Source organism: Camelus ferus, chromosome 1 (genome assembly GCF_009834535.1).
Source record: "Camelus ferus isolate YT-003-E chromosome 1, BCGSAC_Cfer_1.0, whole genome shotgun sequence".
Lineage (NCBI taxonomy): Eukaryota > Metazoa > Chordata > Mammalia > Artiodactyla > Camelidae > Camelus > Camelus ferus.
The window spans coordinates 56,924,761-56,945,068 of record NC_045696.1 but is presented as its reverse complement, the minus strand read 5'-3'; the positions used below and the strand labels follow the sequence as shown (position 1 = coordinate 56,945,068).

General features: G+C 34.5%; 1 protein-coding gene across 1 annotated transcript in view; it reads right to left on the bottom strand.

Moving 5' to 3' along the window:
- The window catches only part of STXBP5L (syntaxin binding protein 5 like), a 285,098-nt gene that overhangs the window by 233,566 nt on the left and 31,224 nt on the right, over positions 1–20,308 (bottom strand). The window contains 1 exon segment of the mRNA XM_032480092.1: positions 199–296. Coding sequence (XP_032335983.1) covers positions 199–296 — 98 coding nt within the window.

Sequence of the window (20,308 nt, the reverse complement as noted above, 5' to 3'; positions counted from 1 at the left end):
AATATCAGGTATTTTTAAAAGAGACATCAATACTTATCTCACAGGCATTAAAAATATGCCAGTAAATTTGCTGATGTGGGTTATTCATTTCTAAAGAAACAATAAACTATTTGGTCATAAATACTTCACTTACCTGAATATTTAAGGAAATGTAATTGGTAATAATATAGCAAATAATGAACCAAAAATTAAGGATACATTCGTATAGCACCTGTTCTTGTCCCAATAGCCAAGATTTTCTGAACTGGATCAAAGGCTAATGCTGTAGGCTGATAAGGAAAACCATGCCGAACTGTCTGAAAGAGAGCAAATGGTAAAAATAGTCATCAGAGAAATAAAACTTAAAATCACAACAAGATACCAATACCCAACCACCAGAATAACTAAAATAATTATATTTTTAATTTTAAAACAACTACTACCAAATGTTGTTGGTAGGAATGTAAAATGACACAACCACTTTGGAAAATGTCTTGTAGTTCTTTAAAAACTAAACATATGCCTGTACTATGACCTAGAAATTCCACTCCTATGTAGGTACCAATATGGATGATTCTCAAGAAGATTATATTAAAAGAAGCAATACACAAAAGAGTACATATATTATGATTACATTTATATTAAATTCTAAACAAGCAAAACTAACCTATGGTAAAAAAAAATCGGAATAGCAGTTGACTTGAGGAGAACTGACTGGAAGGGGTATGAAGGAAATTTACTGAGTGAAGGTAACTGTCAATATTTTGATAGAAGTTTGAATTACACATGTGTATACATTAGCCAAAACTAATCAAATGGTATAATAAAATTTGTGACTTCTCTGTATGTAAACTGTACCTCAAAAAAAGTATTATAAACAAATATTGCACTCTAGCTAATAATATGCATACTGAACTTTAAAGAGGTGAAGTGTACTGACACCTGCAACTTATTTCAAAATGCATCCAAAAAAATAATATAGAGAGATGGTTGGATAGACATATGATAAAGGTAACAACATAGTAATTGTCAGTCTAGGTGGAAAGTGTGAGTGTGTGAGTGTGTGTGTGTGTGTGTGTATACACACATTTATGAGTGTCCATGGTATAATTCTTTCAACTCCTCTGTATGTCTGAAAGCGTTCATAACAACATAATGGGAAAAAAAATTGAAGAAAAATATCAAAAGGAGATAAGACTAACATGTAAAAAAGGAATATGCAAATTAGATAGGAACTAATTTCCATATTAAATTTGCTCTAATTTTTCAAAAAAAAAAAAAATAGAATATCCACATAGGTCAGGAAGAAAGGGATTCTACATCTTTTTCAGCCAAATATTTAATGCTCCAAGAACTATTTTTTCAATGGAAATAATTTTATAATAAAATGTCACATTTATAAATATTCAAAGATGAAAGATGAAATACAGCATATAGTTTATCTAAAACTCATCCCCAAGAGAAAACACAGTAAGGCATTCACTGAATAACCTCATTTTCTTTTAAAGCATATATGGACATATACACACATGCATATTAACTAATATGTAACCAGATATTTATCTGTTTTTCTCACTTGACAGTGTATCACAGAAATTTTCCACAAAAAATATATGTAGATGTACTTCAACCCATTTAAAGTTGTAAAGCCTATTATACAGTATGAACATACCACAATGTCCTTAACCAACCAACTACAGTTCTGTAATCTCCAAAAATGCTCACCTAAATGGGTAAAAATAATTACCCGGAAAATCCATTTTCTAGTTATAATTCTTAACCAAGGTGTTTCCTTCTTGATTCTGAACTGTCTTACTTATTTTGACTTATACACAAAATTGTCAAGAGGAAGATACTCATAATCTTCATGGAGAGCAATGTAGATAACAATAATCAGAATAGAGTTCCTCTTAAAAAAACAGAAGAGGTGGGAACATTTCTCAACTCTTTCTATGGCCAGTATTACCCTGACACTAGAAACAAAGACATCACAAGAAAAGAAAACAAAGACCATAGTTCTTATTAAAATAGGTGTTAAAATCCCCACTAAAATACTAGCAAACCAATTCCAGCAACATATAAAAAGGATATACACTATGACTTGGTAGAATTTATCCCAGGAATGCAAGATTGGTTTAACATCAAAAAACTATTTAATGTAATATACTATATCAATAGAACATAGGACAAAAATCACATGGTCATCTCAGAGGATGCAAAAATTTATTTCAGAAAATCCAGCACCCATTCATGTTAAAAGGACCCAACAAATGGAACTGCAGAGAACTTCCTCAATCTGATAAGTGGCATGTATAAAAAATCTACAGCAAACATCATACTAATTACTGAAAAAAACGAATGCTTTCTCTCTAAGATCTAGAATGAGACAAGTATGTCTGCTCTTGACACTTCTATGTCCTACACAGGGCAACCAGGCAAGAAAAAAAAAAAAGGAACTAAAAGTATTTGTAGGTGACATGATCTTGTGTATATAAGCCTAAAAAATTATTAGAACCTATGAAGAAGTTCAGCAAGATTGCAAAATTAATGTACAATCATCAATTATACATCTATATACTAGCAATGCACTATCCAAAAATGAAGTTAAAAGAACAATTTTATTTACAATAGCAACCAAAGGAATGCTCAGTAATACAATGAAGAAAAGTACAAAATTTATATAATAAAACTACAAAATATTGTGAAAAAATTAAAAATTAAAAGGAAAGGTTTCACTTTTATACTGTTAAGGTGATAAAACTCCTCAGATTGATCATCAGAATCAATGCAGTCCCTAACAAAATCCAAGGTAGCTTTTTTGCACAAATAGACAAGTTGATCCTAAGATTCATATGGGTATTTAAGAGACCCCGAAAACCAAAATGATCTTGAAAAAGAAGAACAAAGTTGGAGAACTTTTCCATTTTCAAAACTTACACAAATCTCCAGTAATCAAGGCAATTAGGCACTAGCACAAGGATACACATTTAGATCAATGGAACAGCACTGAGATTCCAGAAATAAACTGCTCACATTTTCAGTCAATTGATTATTGACAAGGGTGCTAAAACAATTCGATGAGGAATGAACAGTCTTTCAGCAAATGATACTGCAAGAACTGGATATATGCATGCAAAAGAATCAAGTTGGTGACAGGAAGGATATAGCTTAGTGGAAGAGTTGCTGCTTAGCATGAATGAGGTGCTGGGTTCAATCCCCAGGACCTCCATTAAGAAATAAATAAATAAACTTAATGTACCTGCTATTCAAAAAAAAAAAAAAAAAAAAAAGAACCAAGCTGGACCCTTTATTTAAATTATACACAAAAATTAACTCAAAATGGATCATAGACCTAAATATAAGAGCCAAAACTATAAAAACCTTAGAAGAAAACATATGCTTAGATTTTAGTGATTTAGGATTAGAAAATGGTTTCTTAAATATGACACAGAAAGCACAAACAACAAAATTAAAAACAGATAAATTGAACCTTGGGAGAATTAAAAACTCTTGTGCTGTAGAGGATACTGTCAAGAAAGTAAAATGACAACCCACAGAATGGAAGAAAATATTTGCAAATCATTTATCTGATAAGGAATTTATATCCAGAATAAAGAAAGAACTTTCACAAGTCAATAATAAAAAGTTAAATAACTCAATTTAAAAATAGGCAAAGGATCTTAATAAACAGACATTTATCCAAAGAATACATATATAAGTGACTGATAAGCACATGGTGAGATGTTCAACATCATTAGCCATTAGGGAACTGCAAATCATATCCACAGTGAGATACAACTGCATACTTCACCAGGATGGCTACAAAAAAGATAGATATTAATACATGTTAACAAAGAGTGGAGAAATTGAAGTCCAAATACATTTTTGGTGGGAATGAAGAGTCATGTAGTCTCTTTGGATAATAGTTTGGCATTTCCTCAAAATGTGAAATAGAGCTACCCTATAACCCAGGGATTCCACTCCTGAGTATGTAAGCAAGAAAAATGAAAAAGAAATCCACATAAAAGTATTATAGGAATATTCACAGCAGCATTATTTGAACTATTCAAAAAGTAGAAACAACTCAAATATCCATCAACTATGAACAGATGATGAAATCTGGTATATCCATACAATGGAATATTATTCATCAACAAAAGAGAATGAAGTATAATGCATGCTACAACAGAGATGTACCTTGAAAATATTATGTTAACTGAAAGAAACCCATTATATATTGTATGAGTCCATTCATATGGAATGTACAAAACAGGAAAATCTATAGAGGCAGAAATTATATTACTGATTGCCTAGGAATGGTGGGTAGGGGCTCTGGATAATGGGCATCTATTGCTAATGAGTACACAGTTGCTTTTGAGGGTAATGAAGTTTTCTAAAATTTATTATGGTAGTTGTTCCATAACTTTGTGAATATACTGAAAACTACTGAAATGTATACTTTAACTGAATAAATTATATCTAAATTTGAAAGAAAAATACTGTACTCCTCAAGAATATCAAATATTCTGGTATTATATCATCACTGTATATAATAAGAAGTTACTATCAGTTGAGGTACCTGGCTAATTTCAAAAGAATCAAGGTTATCAACTGGAATGACATAGATGCAGTAAAAAAAAAAAAAAAAAAAAAAAGGAAGCAGAGAAAAATGTAGGATAACCAAGTCTGAAGACAACTTGTCAAGGTCAAAAATTCTCAATTTTAGATGCAGTCAGAATGGATTGTTGAAATACTATAGTTTATGTTCAATGGGTGAAGTTAAGTAAAGCTAATCACCAACAAATAAAATGAGGTTCTTAAATACCAAACTTTTCCTAATATTTTGTTTCTCTTTTCTTTTGTTTTACTCTTTATATTAGTCTGTCCAGGCTGCTATGACAAAATACTAAGAAGCTTAAATAAGACATTTATTTCTCACAGTTTTGAAGGCTAGGAAGTCAAGATCAATAAAAAAAATATACAGAAATAGCATTTGCAGAGACATTTATATGATGAAGAGTATTATTTGCTTTTTCTGTGTCTGTATCTTGTCAATGTTTAATTTGGAAGCAGTTAGAAGTGCCCCCAGTTTCAAGGTTGAGGCAAATTTAAAATTTAAGTTAAGGAAAGGAAAAAGGTGAAATATGTTAGTAACAAATAAAATATAAGGTATATGTACATACTTAAATTTCTGGAATAAACATTATTTGGTCATGGTTTATCATTGGTAGTATACATTACTTGATTTACTAGCACCTTATTTAGTATTTTGTGCCTATATTCAAAAGTATGTATTTTATAATGCTTAAAAAAATCTGAAATTATATGTACTGTACTATGTGATGTTTCCTGGAAAATCACTACCACAATTAAACCTTTTCATCACTTGTGAACTTCACAGCAGTCCATCCCGCTTTCTGTTCTTAGACCAAAGCAACAACTGATTTGCTTTTAAGTCATTAGGGATTGTTCGAATTTTATACAAATAGTCCCTTCCTTTCTCTCTCTTTCCATCTGTCTGTCTCTCTCTACTCCCTCTCTGTGAATCATATACCTGATGTGTGTTACATATTGAAAGATAACTGGTCAATTGGGGAAGACGTTGGGGTTGAATTAGTGACGAGTACATAAAAACGAAACAAATGAAACTTAAAAAAAATGTAACCTCAGGGAATAAAAACATTTGTGAGGCAAAATAAGAGAGTAGTAATAATAAAGTGTTAACACTGACTGCTGTGATTTATTAGGAAGATGGGGATATGGCAAGGGTGCTTCTATACGTAATGAGGTGGAAAAAAAATCTTTTTTGGAAAAGTCAATAAGTAGCAATATAAAGATGTTATTTTCAGACACATTTGGTAAATGCCAAAATAAATAGCAAGAAGGTTGAAAAGTGGTTGCTTTTAGAAACTAGGAAATGGGAGAGGGAAGGGGACAGATTGTTATTAATTTTTTATAATACGTCTTATAAAATTATCTGACTTTTAAAATTATGTACATGATTGAGTGTGATAAAAATAAAACTAGAATGAAAAAAGGATATAAAATTTCAAAATATTAACATTACATTTCTATTATATTGACTTCCCAATATCTTATAAAATGAGGATATATTTGGGCTTTATTCTTAATTTTAATATCAACTGCCTTTTAGATCTTTGAACATGATGGTTTTATCATTCTTTCAAGAGATTTAAAAAAGTCTTACTGGAAAACTGGTACCAATTGCCAATGGCACATGCATAAGCAGATATTTTGCCATACTTGTGCATATAGAGCAATTTTAGCTTTCTGTTGCAGTATGATGGGGTTTCATAGGAACTGGTTATTTTGTTACCAGTATGCCACTCCATGGTGTCATATGCCTATCCTGGTTCTCTTACTCAGTCTTTTCCTTTATCCAAGGGAGCAGGAAATTATTAAGCAGTATTTTCAGTGATCCAATATGACATCAGATTTAGGGAAGAGCTATGGACATATACACATAGCCCTAAAAAACAAAGTTCAAGTGATTTGGCTGTTATTGGAAACACACATCATTGAAACTGAGAGAATTTTCCCATCAGTGCGAGTTGTTCCATGGTTACAATAATTGTTTTACAGATTCAAGCTAATTTAGTAAGACAAGAAAAGAAAGACAAGAAATTGAAACAATAAATATATAAATATAGGAAAGTAAAAAATGAAATAGACTACTAAAATATTTTAGAAGAAGAAGAATCTGGTAAGTTATCTAGCTACAAGGTGAATAAACCAAAATCAGCATCTTTTCCCTCTACTAGAAATAAGCAATTACCAATAAAATTGTGGGGAAATCCTCATTTTTATTTTTAGCTAATTTGAAGTCTGTCAAATTTGTTTAAAGTCTAAATACAAATATTTTATTCAGTAGCACTAAATAATGTATTTTCTAATATATAAAATGGTTAAGTAGACAAAATATTTTTCACTAAACCAGAACTTAGTGATTAATAACAGAATTATATTCATATATATGAATGTTTATTTAATACTATACAAGTTACAACACAACTGTTAGAACTCAGAAACGCAGAGCTGATGTAATTAGTTTCTACTGTAGTTATGACAACAAAATCCCATCAGGATTTAGTATTCAACAAGCAATTATTTCTTTATATACTTCAAAAACTTTTTCATTGTTGTTCTGTGTTTGAAGCTGCTAAGAACATTTCTTTTCAAAGTATGTACAAAAACCTAATAGTTGTTTTAGGAAAACATTATTTATCCATTGGAAAATTTATTTATACATTGTGATAAACAAATGAGATCCTAATTATTAATATGTTTCAAAAATAAAATATTTACCTATTTATCTCTCAAATCCCAAGTCAAGAAGGCCTCAGTCCTCCATGGAATATTTGCTAAAATTCTAAGCCAACACCACAGTTTAGCACTATTTAGAATTACTGAAGAATGATTATTGCCCTTTGGCCTCCCCAAATAAGTTCTAACCTCTTCTGTGAGTAGGGACCATGCTTTTAAGTTGTTCTCTTCACTAAGCTTAGTACTATGATTAAACAGTTTTTTTAAAGTTCATCAATATGATTTGTGCACATAAGCAGTAGTTCCTTCAGAAAATATTCTATTTTTAAAAAATGAATAACTGCAACCAAATATTCTGTAAGTATTGAAATAAAATCTCTATGTAGAATAATCTTAAACCAATATATAATTATCTCTGTATTTGAAGCTACTGTCTCAACTCTCCATAGTAACAAAAGCACATTTGAGATTGAACTTAAAAAGTTCAATAGTTATCATTCTCACTCTCTTCCCCCTGAGCACCCCTGTGAATTATTGTAACGATATGTAATTATGTAATGCTAAGGTTGCTAAGGTGTTAGAACAGAACAAGCACCCACATTTGGATAATATATTTAATATATACAGCTATTTAATTAAGGATATGTTATAGGTACTAATATATCACTAAATCTAATATAAAAGTAGGTTATTTTTTTACTATCTAATTGTGTTTCTTCCTACCATATTATAATACAAAACATTTGGGGTTAGAGCTTCTGTTGTTTCAAACTTAAGATCCCTATAGGCATTCAAAAAACTATTGACTTTTATTACAACAGTTTAACAAATCTAGTAACTCTGATTCTATAGTTTGCAATCGGTTAATCTTACCCCAAAAAATCTGAGTATACTATGTAAATATAAGTTTATAGTACTTAAATGTAATAGAAAGGTGTTCTTTCAAAATATGAGGGAATCAATTTCAAAATAAATGAATTTACATTCCTCTAACACTATCTTGTTATCTCTCATACTATCACCTTCTCTCATAATACCACATAGCTATGCTAAAACATACCTTCAAAAAACATACCAAATAATAAATGAATAGGCCTAATTCTCACCACTGAAAAGTACAGAGATATACATACAAATATGTACTGACATAAGTAATAGGAAACAAACACACTAATAACATGAAGTAACTATGGGTATACCCAAAGGGTATCCAATTCTATCATCCTCATCATTCAATAAAGGACAAAACAATCTTCAATGTGGCCAGATTGTTCTTTCCAAAGAACTTCCTTTTTTTTTTCCATCCATAGGACTCATTTTTACCTTCTTAGGTAACTTTATCATCTGGATTATGAAGTTTCTCTCTACTCTCAGCCTATTAACAGCCTAATGTCTTCAATGTCCTTGCTTCAATCTGTCATTCACCTTGACTATATCATTCTTTCCTCTCTTTCAATTCAGCTGACCATCACAGTTAATACTATCAGCCTCAAATGAGCATAGCCTCATCATCATACACTTCCAGATCTCTTTCAAGAATCCACATTTGGCATTCCTCTATTCACTCACAGTATCTTTCCTGTCATCACTACATTCCATCTGTCTTGCTATCTAGTACTTCCACTTAAACCCTCCTACTTATCTGAAACCCTTATTTTCTTTCTGGCTACACTAGTCTCTATTCCCAACTTATTTAATATTTCAACTTAATTCTGTGCTATGCTTGAGAGAAATACTATATATCTTTTTATTGAATCTATTATATGTGCCTATACAGCTATCAAACAAATTCCTGTGAACTTAAAGATCTTTTCTCATTGATAAATAATAAAAATGGAAATTAGTAGTCATAGAAAAATAATTTGGCCTGGGGGTAAAATAAAAATCACTTTATAAAAAAAGAAAATAAAAATCTTGTGAGGCAAAATTATAAATAGGATGACGTGGAAGAGTATCATGCTAGGAGTTAGGAGACCTAGTCATTTTTCCTCCCGCTGCATTAGAAATAAACAATGAATACTATATGCATAGTCATTGCCCCTCAAGGCTGCTGTCACTACCATTTGTTTACTACATACAAGGTATAGTGAAAAACACTACATGAGTTATCTCTTTTTTCTATTTATTTCTATAGCTCCATGAGATAGGTGGTGTCATTAAAGAGGAAGAAATTGAGGCTAAGTAAGGTTAATCAACTTGTCCAAAGTCACCACACTAGTGGATGCACAGTTTGATTGATAGCTTTGGAAATGAGAGCCCTATAGCTTCTTAGTACTCTAATCTTGTCTCGGGGTGAAAGAATGTAACCTTCTGATTTGCATGATATGAATTTAAAGCCAGAGGGAGAAATGCATTTCAAAAGAATTAAAAGAAATATCAGAGCTACAGAATCAATACCAGTATCAGACACTGAGTTAAAGAAACCACAAAGACAATAACCAAACACTTCAGCTCCTAATTTCACTAGTGGTGTAAAAAAGATCAAGTGATCCTTAGTGATCCTTGTGCTTAATGCTTCAATCAAGAAAAGAGTAAGACTGTATCAAAAAAGAAGGATCAGTGGTCATCTCTGATCTCTGAGTCATAGGGTATGGGGAATAAGTGCTGTCATGTTAAGAAGAAACTGATCCATGCAAACCCTTACAGTTCTTAAGGTTTATACCTCAAGATACTTGTAAAAATCTAAAATATTAGCTTTTTAATTTTCCTGGAATGTGTAAAAACAGTTCATTTTGCACAAATAGGGCAGAAAAAACAATAGCAAAAGTATTGTGGTTCGGGGTACTGTAAATACGGATGCAAGGACTCAGAAATATATGATTAATAATAGAACAAGGTACATGCTCAAAGGGAAAAGAAAAAGACTGGCAGAAATTACTAAAGGAAAAATATATAGGTTAGTGATCCTGTGCTTTGTGAGGCCTCCACCTCAAGTTGCTGCTGGTAATAGGCCTCAATTGTAGCCAGCACAGTCCACTGGGTAAAAACCAATAAGCAAGTGAATATTTGAGGGGGTAAAATGCAAGCTATTTATTCTGACTAAGAGCTCTAAGAGTTTTACTCACCAAAACAGAATTTCAGAAGCAATGTAAATATTTTTTGGCTCCGTATACCTTTATAATTTCCATTAATTTAATCTGTTGCCCAAAATTCAACTCTCAGAATGTCAACACATTTAATACCACAGCAACAAAAACTCAAAAAACAAATACCTTGGAAAGACAACACCTGGGAGACACATTTTACAAAATAACACACTGACTAAATACCTTTTCACAATGGGACTATCATAATGACTAGCAGTGTTTTTACTCCTAAAATGGGGAGGGGTGTCACAATAATAGTAGGGAAAAAGTTAAGAAAGAAAACACTGGAAGCTGAATATCAAACTCATGTACTGAAATAGAAGCTATGGATGAAGGTATTTTTCACATTGGAAAACACTAATCCCAAAGGTAATACTTAGATTTTAATCCCTGATCCCTTGAGTAGCAGCAGCAGAAAGCTATAGAAAAAGAAATCTTAAGAACACCATTGGTGTACAGATCTTTCACTTCCTTCATTAAATTCATTCCTAAGTATTTTATTTATTTTCTTGGAGTCATACACATGATTGTTTTCTTAATGTACTTTTCAGATAGTTCTTTATTAGTGTGTAGAAATGCAACCGATTTTTACGTGCTGATTTTTTTATCCTGTAACTTTATTGAATTTATTTGTTTCAACAGAATTTTTAAAAAAATTTTTAAGTTAATTTTTTATTAAAGTACAGTTGATTTACAATGTTGTGTTAGTTTCTGGTGTATAGCTGGTGTATGGTGTGTAATGTGGTGTATAGTTTCTGGTGTATAGTGATTCATCTATATATATATATATATATATGTATGTGTGTGTGTGTGTATATATATATATATATAGACACATAAACATTCTTTTTCCACATTTTTTTTATTTAGATTATTATAAGATACTGAATATGGTTCCCTGTGCTATACAGTAGGACCTTGTTGTTTATCTATTTTACATATAGTACTTTGTATCTGCTAATCCCAGACCCCTAATATACCCTTCCCCCTTATCCCCTTTGGTAACTATGTATTTGTTTTCTATGTTTGTTAAGTCTGTTCCTGTTTTGTAAATAAGTTCATTTGTATCATTTTTAGATTTTTTAGAACATATAAGTGATATTATATGATATTTGTCTTTCTCTGTCTGACATACTTCACTTAGTCTGATAATCTCTAGGTCCACCCACACTATTGCAAATGGCATTATTTCATTTATTATGGCTGAGTACTATTCCACTGTGTATATATATCCCACATCTTCTTTATTCAATTATCTGTCGATGGACATTTAGGTTGCTTCCATGTTTTGACTATTGTAAATAGTGCTGCTATGAACATTGGGATGCATGTATCTTTCCAAATTAGTTTTATCCAGATATATATCCCAGGAGTGGGATTCCTGGATCATATGGTAGTTCTATTTTTAGTTTTTTAAGGAACTTCCATACTGTTTTCCATAGTGGCTACACCAAATTACATTTCCACCAACAACAGTATAGGAAGTCAACAAGATATTTACTAGGGTCGTCAGTGTTTTCTATATATAAGACTCATGTCATCTGAAAACATAGACAATTTTACTTCCTACTTTCCAACTTGAATGCCTTTTATTTCTTTTCCTTTCCTAATTACTCTGGCTAGGACTTTCAGTATTATGTTGTATAGAAGTGGTGAGAGTGGGCATCCTTGTCTTGCTCTAAGCTTTGAGGAAAAGCTTTCAGCTTCTCACCACTGAGTATGATCAGCTGTGGGCTTGTCATATATGGCTTTTATTACACTGAAGTACATTCCTTCTATATCTAATTTGTTGAGAGTTTATCATGAGAGGATATTGAATGTTGTCAAATGCTTTTTCTGCATCTATTGAAATGATCCTATATTTATGCTTCATTTTCCTAATGTGATGCATCACGTTCATTGCCTTGTGTATTTTGACCATCTTTGCATAGCAGGGATAAATCTGACTTGACCATGGTACATAATCCTTTTAACATACTGTTGAATTCAGTTTGCTTCTATTTTGTTTAGAATTTTTGCATCTATGTTCATCAGGGATATTGGCTTATAATTCTCTTAAAACACTGGTGAAAGAAATCAAAGAAAACACAAATAAATGGAAAGATAGACTGTCTTCATGGATTGGAATAGTTAACATTGTTAAAATGTCCACTCTACACAAAATGACCTACAGATTCAAGTCAATTCCCCATCAAAATTCCAATTGTGTTTTCCACAAAATAGAAAAAAAATCCTAAAATTCATATGGAGCCACAAATGACCCCAAATAACCAAAGCAATTTGGAGGAAGAACAAAGCTGGAGGCAACACACTTTCTGACTTCAAATTATATTACAAAACTGTAGTAATCAAAACTGTGTGGTACAGGCACAAAAACAGATGCATAGACCAATGGAACAAAATAGAGTACCATACATATATAACAAATTTTTGACATAGGTGCCAAGAATATTCAAGAAGGAAAGAATAGTCTCTTCAATAAATGGCACTGGGAAAACTGGATAATCACATGCAAAAGAATAAAATCAGACCCTTATCTTATACCATACACAAAAGTCAACTCAAAATGGATTAAAGACTTGAATATAAGACCTGAAACCAGAAAACATACAGGAAAAGCTCCTTGACATTAGTGTTGTCAACAGTTTTTTGGAACTGACACCAAAAGCACAGGCAACAAAAGCAAAAGTAAACAAGCGAGACTTCATCAAACTAAAAAGTCTCTGCACTGCAAAGAAAACCATCAACAAAATGAAAAGGCAATCAATGAAATGGGAGAAAATATTTGCAAACCATCTATCTGATAATGGGTTAATATCCAAATATATACAAACTCATATAACTTAATAACAAACAAACAAACAAAACCCAAACAAATAACCCAGCTAAAAAATGGGGAGCTCAACAGACATTTTTTCCCAAAGAAGATATACAAATGGTGGGATTGTAAACTGGTTGCAACCACTATGGGGAACAGTATGAAGCTTCCTAAAGAAATTAAAACTAGAACTACCATATGATTCAGCAATCCCACTTCTGGGTATATATCCAAAGAAAATAAAAACATTATCTCAAAGAGTTACGTGAACTCCCATGTTCACTGCAACATTATTCATAGCAGCCCTAGATCTGGAAACAACTTAAGTATCTGTTGATGGATAAATGGATAAAGAAAATACTGTGTACACACATGTGCAAACACACACAATGGAGTATTATTTGACCTTTAAAAAAAAAAAGAAATTCTGCCATATGTGATAATATGGATGAACCTGTAAGACATTATGCTAAGTGAAATAAGCCAAACACAGAAGACAAATATTACATGAGACGAATCCACAGAAACAGAGAGTAGAATGGTGGTTACCAGAGATGGAAGAAGCAGGGGGAGAAATGGAGAAAAAGGAGAGATACTGATTAAAGGGTATAAACTTTCAGTTATAAGATGAATAAATTCTGGAGACTAAGGTACAGCATGGTGACTATAATTAATGATAATACAGGGTATCTTTAAAATTTGCTAAGGGAGTAAATCTCAAGTGTTCTCACCACACACACACACACACACACACATAAAATGCTAACTATGGGAAGTAATTAATTAGTTTGACTGTAGTAATCACTTCACAATGTACACATATATCAAAACAACATGCTGCACATCTTAAATACATACATTCGTTAATTTTTCAAAAATAAATAAAATTTAGAATCTACTAATCAATTTCACTGAAGTTTCTGGATTCAGGATAAATATGCTTATTCATAGTAGCAAAAACTAATAATGAAAACTCTATGATGGAGAATCAGGATTCATCAAAATAAGAAATATATCGCATAAAAAGACCAATATAGGGGTGTGTCGGGAAGATGGCGGAGTAGAAGGACGCTCGCAGGTCACCCTCTCCCACAGATACACCAAGACCCACAACTACAGACCCACTCAGCCAACCAGAGGACCTGTGGAACTCCGACAGAACATCGCCCTCTTCAAAAGATAAAGACGCCAAAAATCTGGTAGGAGAAAAGGAAAAAAGAAAGAACAAAAGGCAAAGCAGCGCAGGACGGGTCCCGCGGGGAGGGAGCGGCAGGGGAGGACTGGCGCTCGCTCGCTGGGTCTCCCCTCTCCAACTGAGAGGCCAGCGGGACGGAGGGGTAGCCTCCGAGGCTTGGATCTGTACAGAGCAGCCCTTGACTAACAGAACTAAGTTAAACGGGCACAGAGCGCCCCCCGGACACCCAGCCTGAGACGCGGGCCGGCAGCCGAGGGCAGGGCCAGCCTGCACAAGCCGGGCGGAGGACGGAAGTGGCTGCACGGAGGCAGCCCCGGGGGAAAGCAAGGGGCTGCGCGCCGTGGCTGTGGGTGCACAGGGCAGAACAACCTGGGCCCTCCATAAAACAGCAAGGTTGATGTGCTCTCGGGGGAAGGGTGCACACCCGCATCTCTGAAAACCCCCGAAAGTTTTCGGGGGAAGAGAGGCGGGGCTCAGGCACAGCCACCGCCACCATATCCTCCGCGCTGAGCACTCAGGCGGGGGTGGGGGCGAAACCTGCATCCACACTGAAGGGCTTAGCAGCCTCAAAGGCCAGACTGAGACTGGCCTGCAGCCCGGGGCAGATAGGATTCTTCCATCCTGGTCCCTCAGAGAACTTGCTCCACAAAGACAAACAAGGAGCTGGGTTTTGGCTCAGCGCAGGGACAGGGCTGTCCCTCGGTCTTCCCCGAGCCCACCCGCAGAGCGCTGACCAGGGCGGAGCGCCGCACAGGGCGGAGCGCCGCACAGCCGCACAGAGAGCGGAACTACCAGCGGCGCAGGTAGAAGGTGAGCGCCCCCCCCCCCCCCCGCCTTTCTGGCAGGAACACAGCCCCTGACCGAGGTGCTGGGAGGGGGCACGACCCGCCCTCCTACCCGGCCAGTCTGCAACAGCTGACTGCGGCATCCGGAGGGGCAGCGACCCGCCCGCCCACAGCAGAGAGGTGCACCTGACCCAGTGTTAGGAGGAGGCGCGATCTGCTTGCCGACAGGTGCTGGAAGCAGCACAGAAGAGGACGCCAACGGAGGGCCTCTGAAAACAGCAAGCTGAGCTTCCAAAACAGGACGAAGACAGAAAGACTTCACATTAAAAGGACACAGACTCCAGGAGAACACCGACAAACTCCCCACCCCTTTTTTTTTTTAAATCTGTTTTTACCTGTTCTATTTTCTATTACTCTCTTAATCTTTACTTCTTAATTCATTTCTGTTTCTCTTGGGTTTTGATGTCCTGCTATTGATTTGACACAGGTTTAAAATACATCTATTCATTCCCCCCCCTCTTTTTTGTAAAGGTTTCAAAAGGACGTCTCAACCCGATTAATACTCTGCTTCAACTCACTCTTCTATTATTCATTATACACTGTTTTCAAACCCTCTTTCTCCCTTCTTTTAAAATTCTTTCCCTCTCTCTCATATTTCTTTTTCCTTTTTTCCTAAGTTCTATCCCTAAATAGGCATCAGATAGATAAAATCCTTAAGGACCAAAATAAACAACTGATACTCCATAAACCACAGTGCCAAAGAGGTATGAGCAAGATGAAGAAGCAGAAAAACCTTTCCCAATTAAAAGAACAAGAGAAATCCCCTGAAAGAAAGATCAATGAAATAGACACCGATAGCCTACTAGATCAAGATTTCAAAAAAGGAGTGATCGAATTGCTGAAGGAATTAAAAGAGATAGTGTTTAGAGATATAAAATATGTCAAAAATGAAATTGAAGCTATAAAGAAGAGCCAAGTAGAATGGGTAAACTCATTGACAGAGATGAGGAATGATCTAATAGCTGTGCAAAGCCGACTAGATAATGCAGAGGAACGAATTAGTGATCTAGAAGACAGGGCAATAGAAAGCACCCATTCAGAAGAACTACAAGAGAAGCAAATAAAAAATAATGAAAATAGCATAAGGGACCTATGGGATAATATAAAGCGTGCCAATCTTCGCATAATAGGGGTCCCAGAAGGAGAAGAAAGATCAAAGGGGATTGAAAAGGTTTTTGAAGAAATCATGACTGAAAACTTCCCAAACTTAAAGAAGGAATCAGATATCCAAGTACAGGAAGCTCAGAGGGTCCCAAACAGGAAGAACCCAAATAGACCCACACCAAGACATATCATAATCAAGATGGCCAGAGTCAAGGATAAAGAAATGATTCTAAAGGCAGCAAGAGAAAAGCAAAGAGTAAGTTACAAGGGAACCCCCATAAGGCTCTCAGCTGATTTCTCTACACAAACACTACAGGCCAGAAGGGAGTGGCAAGATATATTCAAAGCCCTGAATGAAAAAAAGATGCAGCCTAGGATCCTTTACCCAGCAAGGCTATCCTTGAGGATAGAAGGAGAAATAAAGAGTTTCACAGACAAAAAAAAGCTGCAGGAGTTTAGCAACACTAAACCCATGCTAAAAGAAATATTGAAAGGGCTATTCTAAATAGAAAAGCAGCAGGATGCTACAGAAATGAGAAACACACAACTGGAAAGGTGATAACTCATGAATTACAAATAAAGTAAACATGAAATTATAAAAGAAGACATACAAATCACTGAGAGTGGGAGAGGGAGGCAGGGAAATATAGAATATTTTTTTCTTTCTTTTTAAAATTTTTTTAACAGTAGGATGGGTTTGAGATCATGTTACTATCAGTTTAATAAAGACAGTTATAGTAATGGGTTGATAGATTTACAAAAAAGGGTAACCACAAGCCAAAAATTTACAAAGGAGTCACAAAAATTAAATAAAATCCTCGATAATACAAAGGAAAATTACCAAACCACAAAAGGAAGAAGAAAGGAACAAAGAGGATATACCAATTCAACTGCAAAGATAAGTTCAAAATGGCAATAAACACACATCTATCATTAATTACTGTAAATGTTAATGGACTAAATGCTCCAGTCAAAAGACACAGAGTGGCAGACTGGATAATAAAGCAAGAACCTTCAATAGGCTGCATACAAGAGACCCACTTTAGGGAGAAGGACACATATAGATTAAGAGTGAAAGGATGGAAAAGGATATTCCATGCAAATGGAAAAGCCAAAAAAGCAGGTGTTGCAGTACTGATTTCAGACAAAATAAACTTTAAAACAAAGGCCATAAAGAAAGGTAAAGAAGGACATTTTCTAATGATTAAAGGAGTGATACAAGATGAGGATATTACACTCGTTAATATATATGCACCCAATATAGGAGCACCTAAGTACATACAAGAATTACTAACAGAGATAAAGGGGGATATTGATGGGAATACAATCATAGTTGGAGATTTTAACACTGCATTAACATCACTAGACAGATCTTCCAGACAGAAAATAAACAAGGCAACAGAGAAATTAAATACTACAATAGAAAAACTAGATTTTGTGGATATTTTCAGAGCATTACACCCCCCAAAAATAGGATATACATTCTTTTCAAGTGCACATGGAACATTTTCCAGGATCGATCATGTACTTGGGCACAAAAGAAACCTCAACAATTTTAAGAAGATAGAAATTATCTCAAGCATCTTTACTGACCACAATGCCATGAAACTGGAAATCAACAACAGAGAAACAAAGGAGAAAAAAAGGAAAGCATGGAGATTAAACAAGATGTTATTGAAAAAACAATGGATCAATGAGGAAATCAAAGCTGAAATTAAAAAATACCTTGAGACAAATGATAATGAAAGCACAACCACTCAAAACCTATGGGACACAGCAAAGGCAGTGCTAAGAGGGAAGTTTATAGCGATACAGGCCTTCCTCAAAAAAGAACAATCTCAAATAAACAATTTAACCCACCACCTGAATGAATTAGAAAAAGAAGAACAAAATGCCCCAAAAAGCAGCAGAAGGAAGGAAATAATAAAGATCAGAGAGGAATTAAATACAATAGAGATTAACAAGACCATAGAAAAAATCAACCAAACCAAAAGCTGGTTTTTTGAAAAAGTAAATAAAATCGACAAACCTCTGGCCAAACTCACAAAGAAGAAAAAAGAGAGAGCACAAATTAGCAAAATAAGAAAGGAAAATGGAGAAATTACAACAAACAAAATAGAAATACAGAATATCATAAGAGAATATTATGAAAAACTGTATGGAACCAAACTGGATAACCTAGAGGAGATGGACAAGTTTCTGGAAACATACTGTCCACCAAAACTGAATCAAGAAGAATCTGAACACTTGAACAATCCGATCACTAGAAAGGAAATAGAAATAGCAATTAAAAACCTCCCTACAAATAAAAGTCCAGGACTGGACGGCTTCACCGGGGAATTCTACCAAACATACAAAGAAGAACTCATACCAGTCCTTCTCAAACTCTTCCAGACGATTGAAAAGGAGGGAATACTCCCAAACTCATTCTATGAAGCCACCATCAACCTGATACCAAAACCAGGCAAAGACACTACAAAAAAAGAGAATTATAGGCCAATATCACTGATGAACATAGACGCCAAAATCCTCACCAAAATTTTAGCAAATAGAATCCAACAACACATAAAAAAGATTATACATCATGACCAAGTGGGGTTCATCCCAGGGACACAAGGCTGGTTCAACATACGCAAATCAATCAGTGTAATACATCACATCAACAAGAGAAAGGACAAAAATCACATGATCATCTCAATCGATGCAGAAAAAGCATTTGATAAAATTCAACACCCATTTATGATAAAAACTCTCCCCAAAGTGGGTATAGAGGGAACATATCTCAACATAATAAAAGCTATATATGACAAACCTACAGCCAGCATAGTACTCAACGGTGAAAAACTCAAAAGCTTCCCACTAAAATCTGGGACAAGACAAGGATGCCCACTATCACCACTCCTATTCAACATAGTCCTGGAAGTCCTAGCCACAGCAGTCAGGCAAGAGAAAGAAATAAAAGGGATCCAAATTGGAAAAGAAGAGGTAAAAGTGTCATTATTTGCTGATGACATGTTACTATATATAGAAAACCCTCAAAGGTCCACACAAAAGCTACTAGAGCTGATTGAAGAATTCAGCAAGGTAGCAGGTTACAAAATTAACGTTCAAAAATCAGTTGCATTTCTTTACACTAAGGATAAATCAACAGAAGAAGAAAGTAAAGAAACAATCCCCTTTAAAATAGCACCCAAAGTAATAAAATATCTGGGAATAAACCTAACCAAGGAGGTGAAAGAATTATACACAGAAAACTATAAACCATTGATGAAGGAAATTAAAGAAGATTTTAAAAAATGGAAAGATATTCCATGCTCTTGGATTGGAAGAATCAATATTGTTAAAATGGTCACACTGCCCAAGGCAATCTACAGATTTAATGCAATCCCTATCCAATTACCCAGGACATATTTCACAGAACTAGAAAAAATCATAATAAAATTCATATGGAACCATCAAAGACCTAGAATTGCCAAAGCATTACTGAAGAGAAAGAAAGAGGCTGGAGGAATAACTCTCCCAGACTTCAGACAATACTATAGAGCTACAGTCATCAAGACAGCATGGTATTGGTACCAAAACAGACATATAGACCAATGGAACAGAATAGAGAGCCCAGAAATGAACCCACAAACTTTTGGTCAACTCATCTTTGACAAAGGAGGCAAGAATATACATTGGAATAAAGACAGTCTCTTCAGCAAATGGTGTTGGGAAAACTGGACAGCAGCATGTAAAACAATGAAGCTAGAACACTCCCTTACACCATATACAAAAATCAACTCAAAATGGATTAAAGACTTAAACATAAGACAAGATACAATACACCTCCTAGAGGAAAACATAGGCAAAACATTATCTGACATACATTTAAAAAATTTTCTCCTAGAAGAAATAAAAGCAAGAATAAACAAATGGGACCTAATGAAACTTACAAGCTTCTGCACAGCAAAGGAAACCAGAAATAAAACAAGAAGAAAACCTACGGAATGGGAGA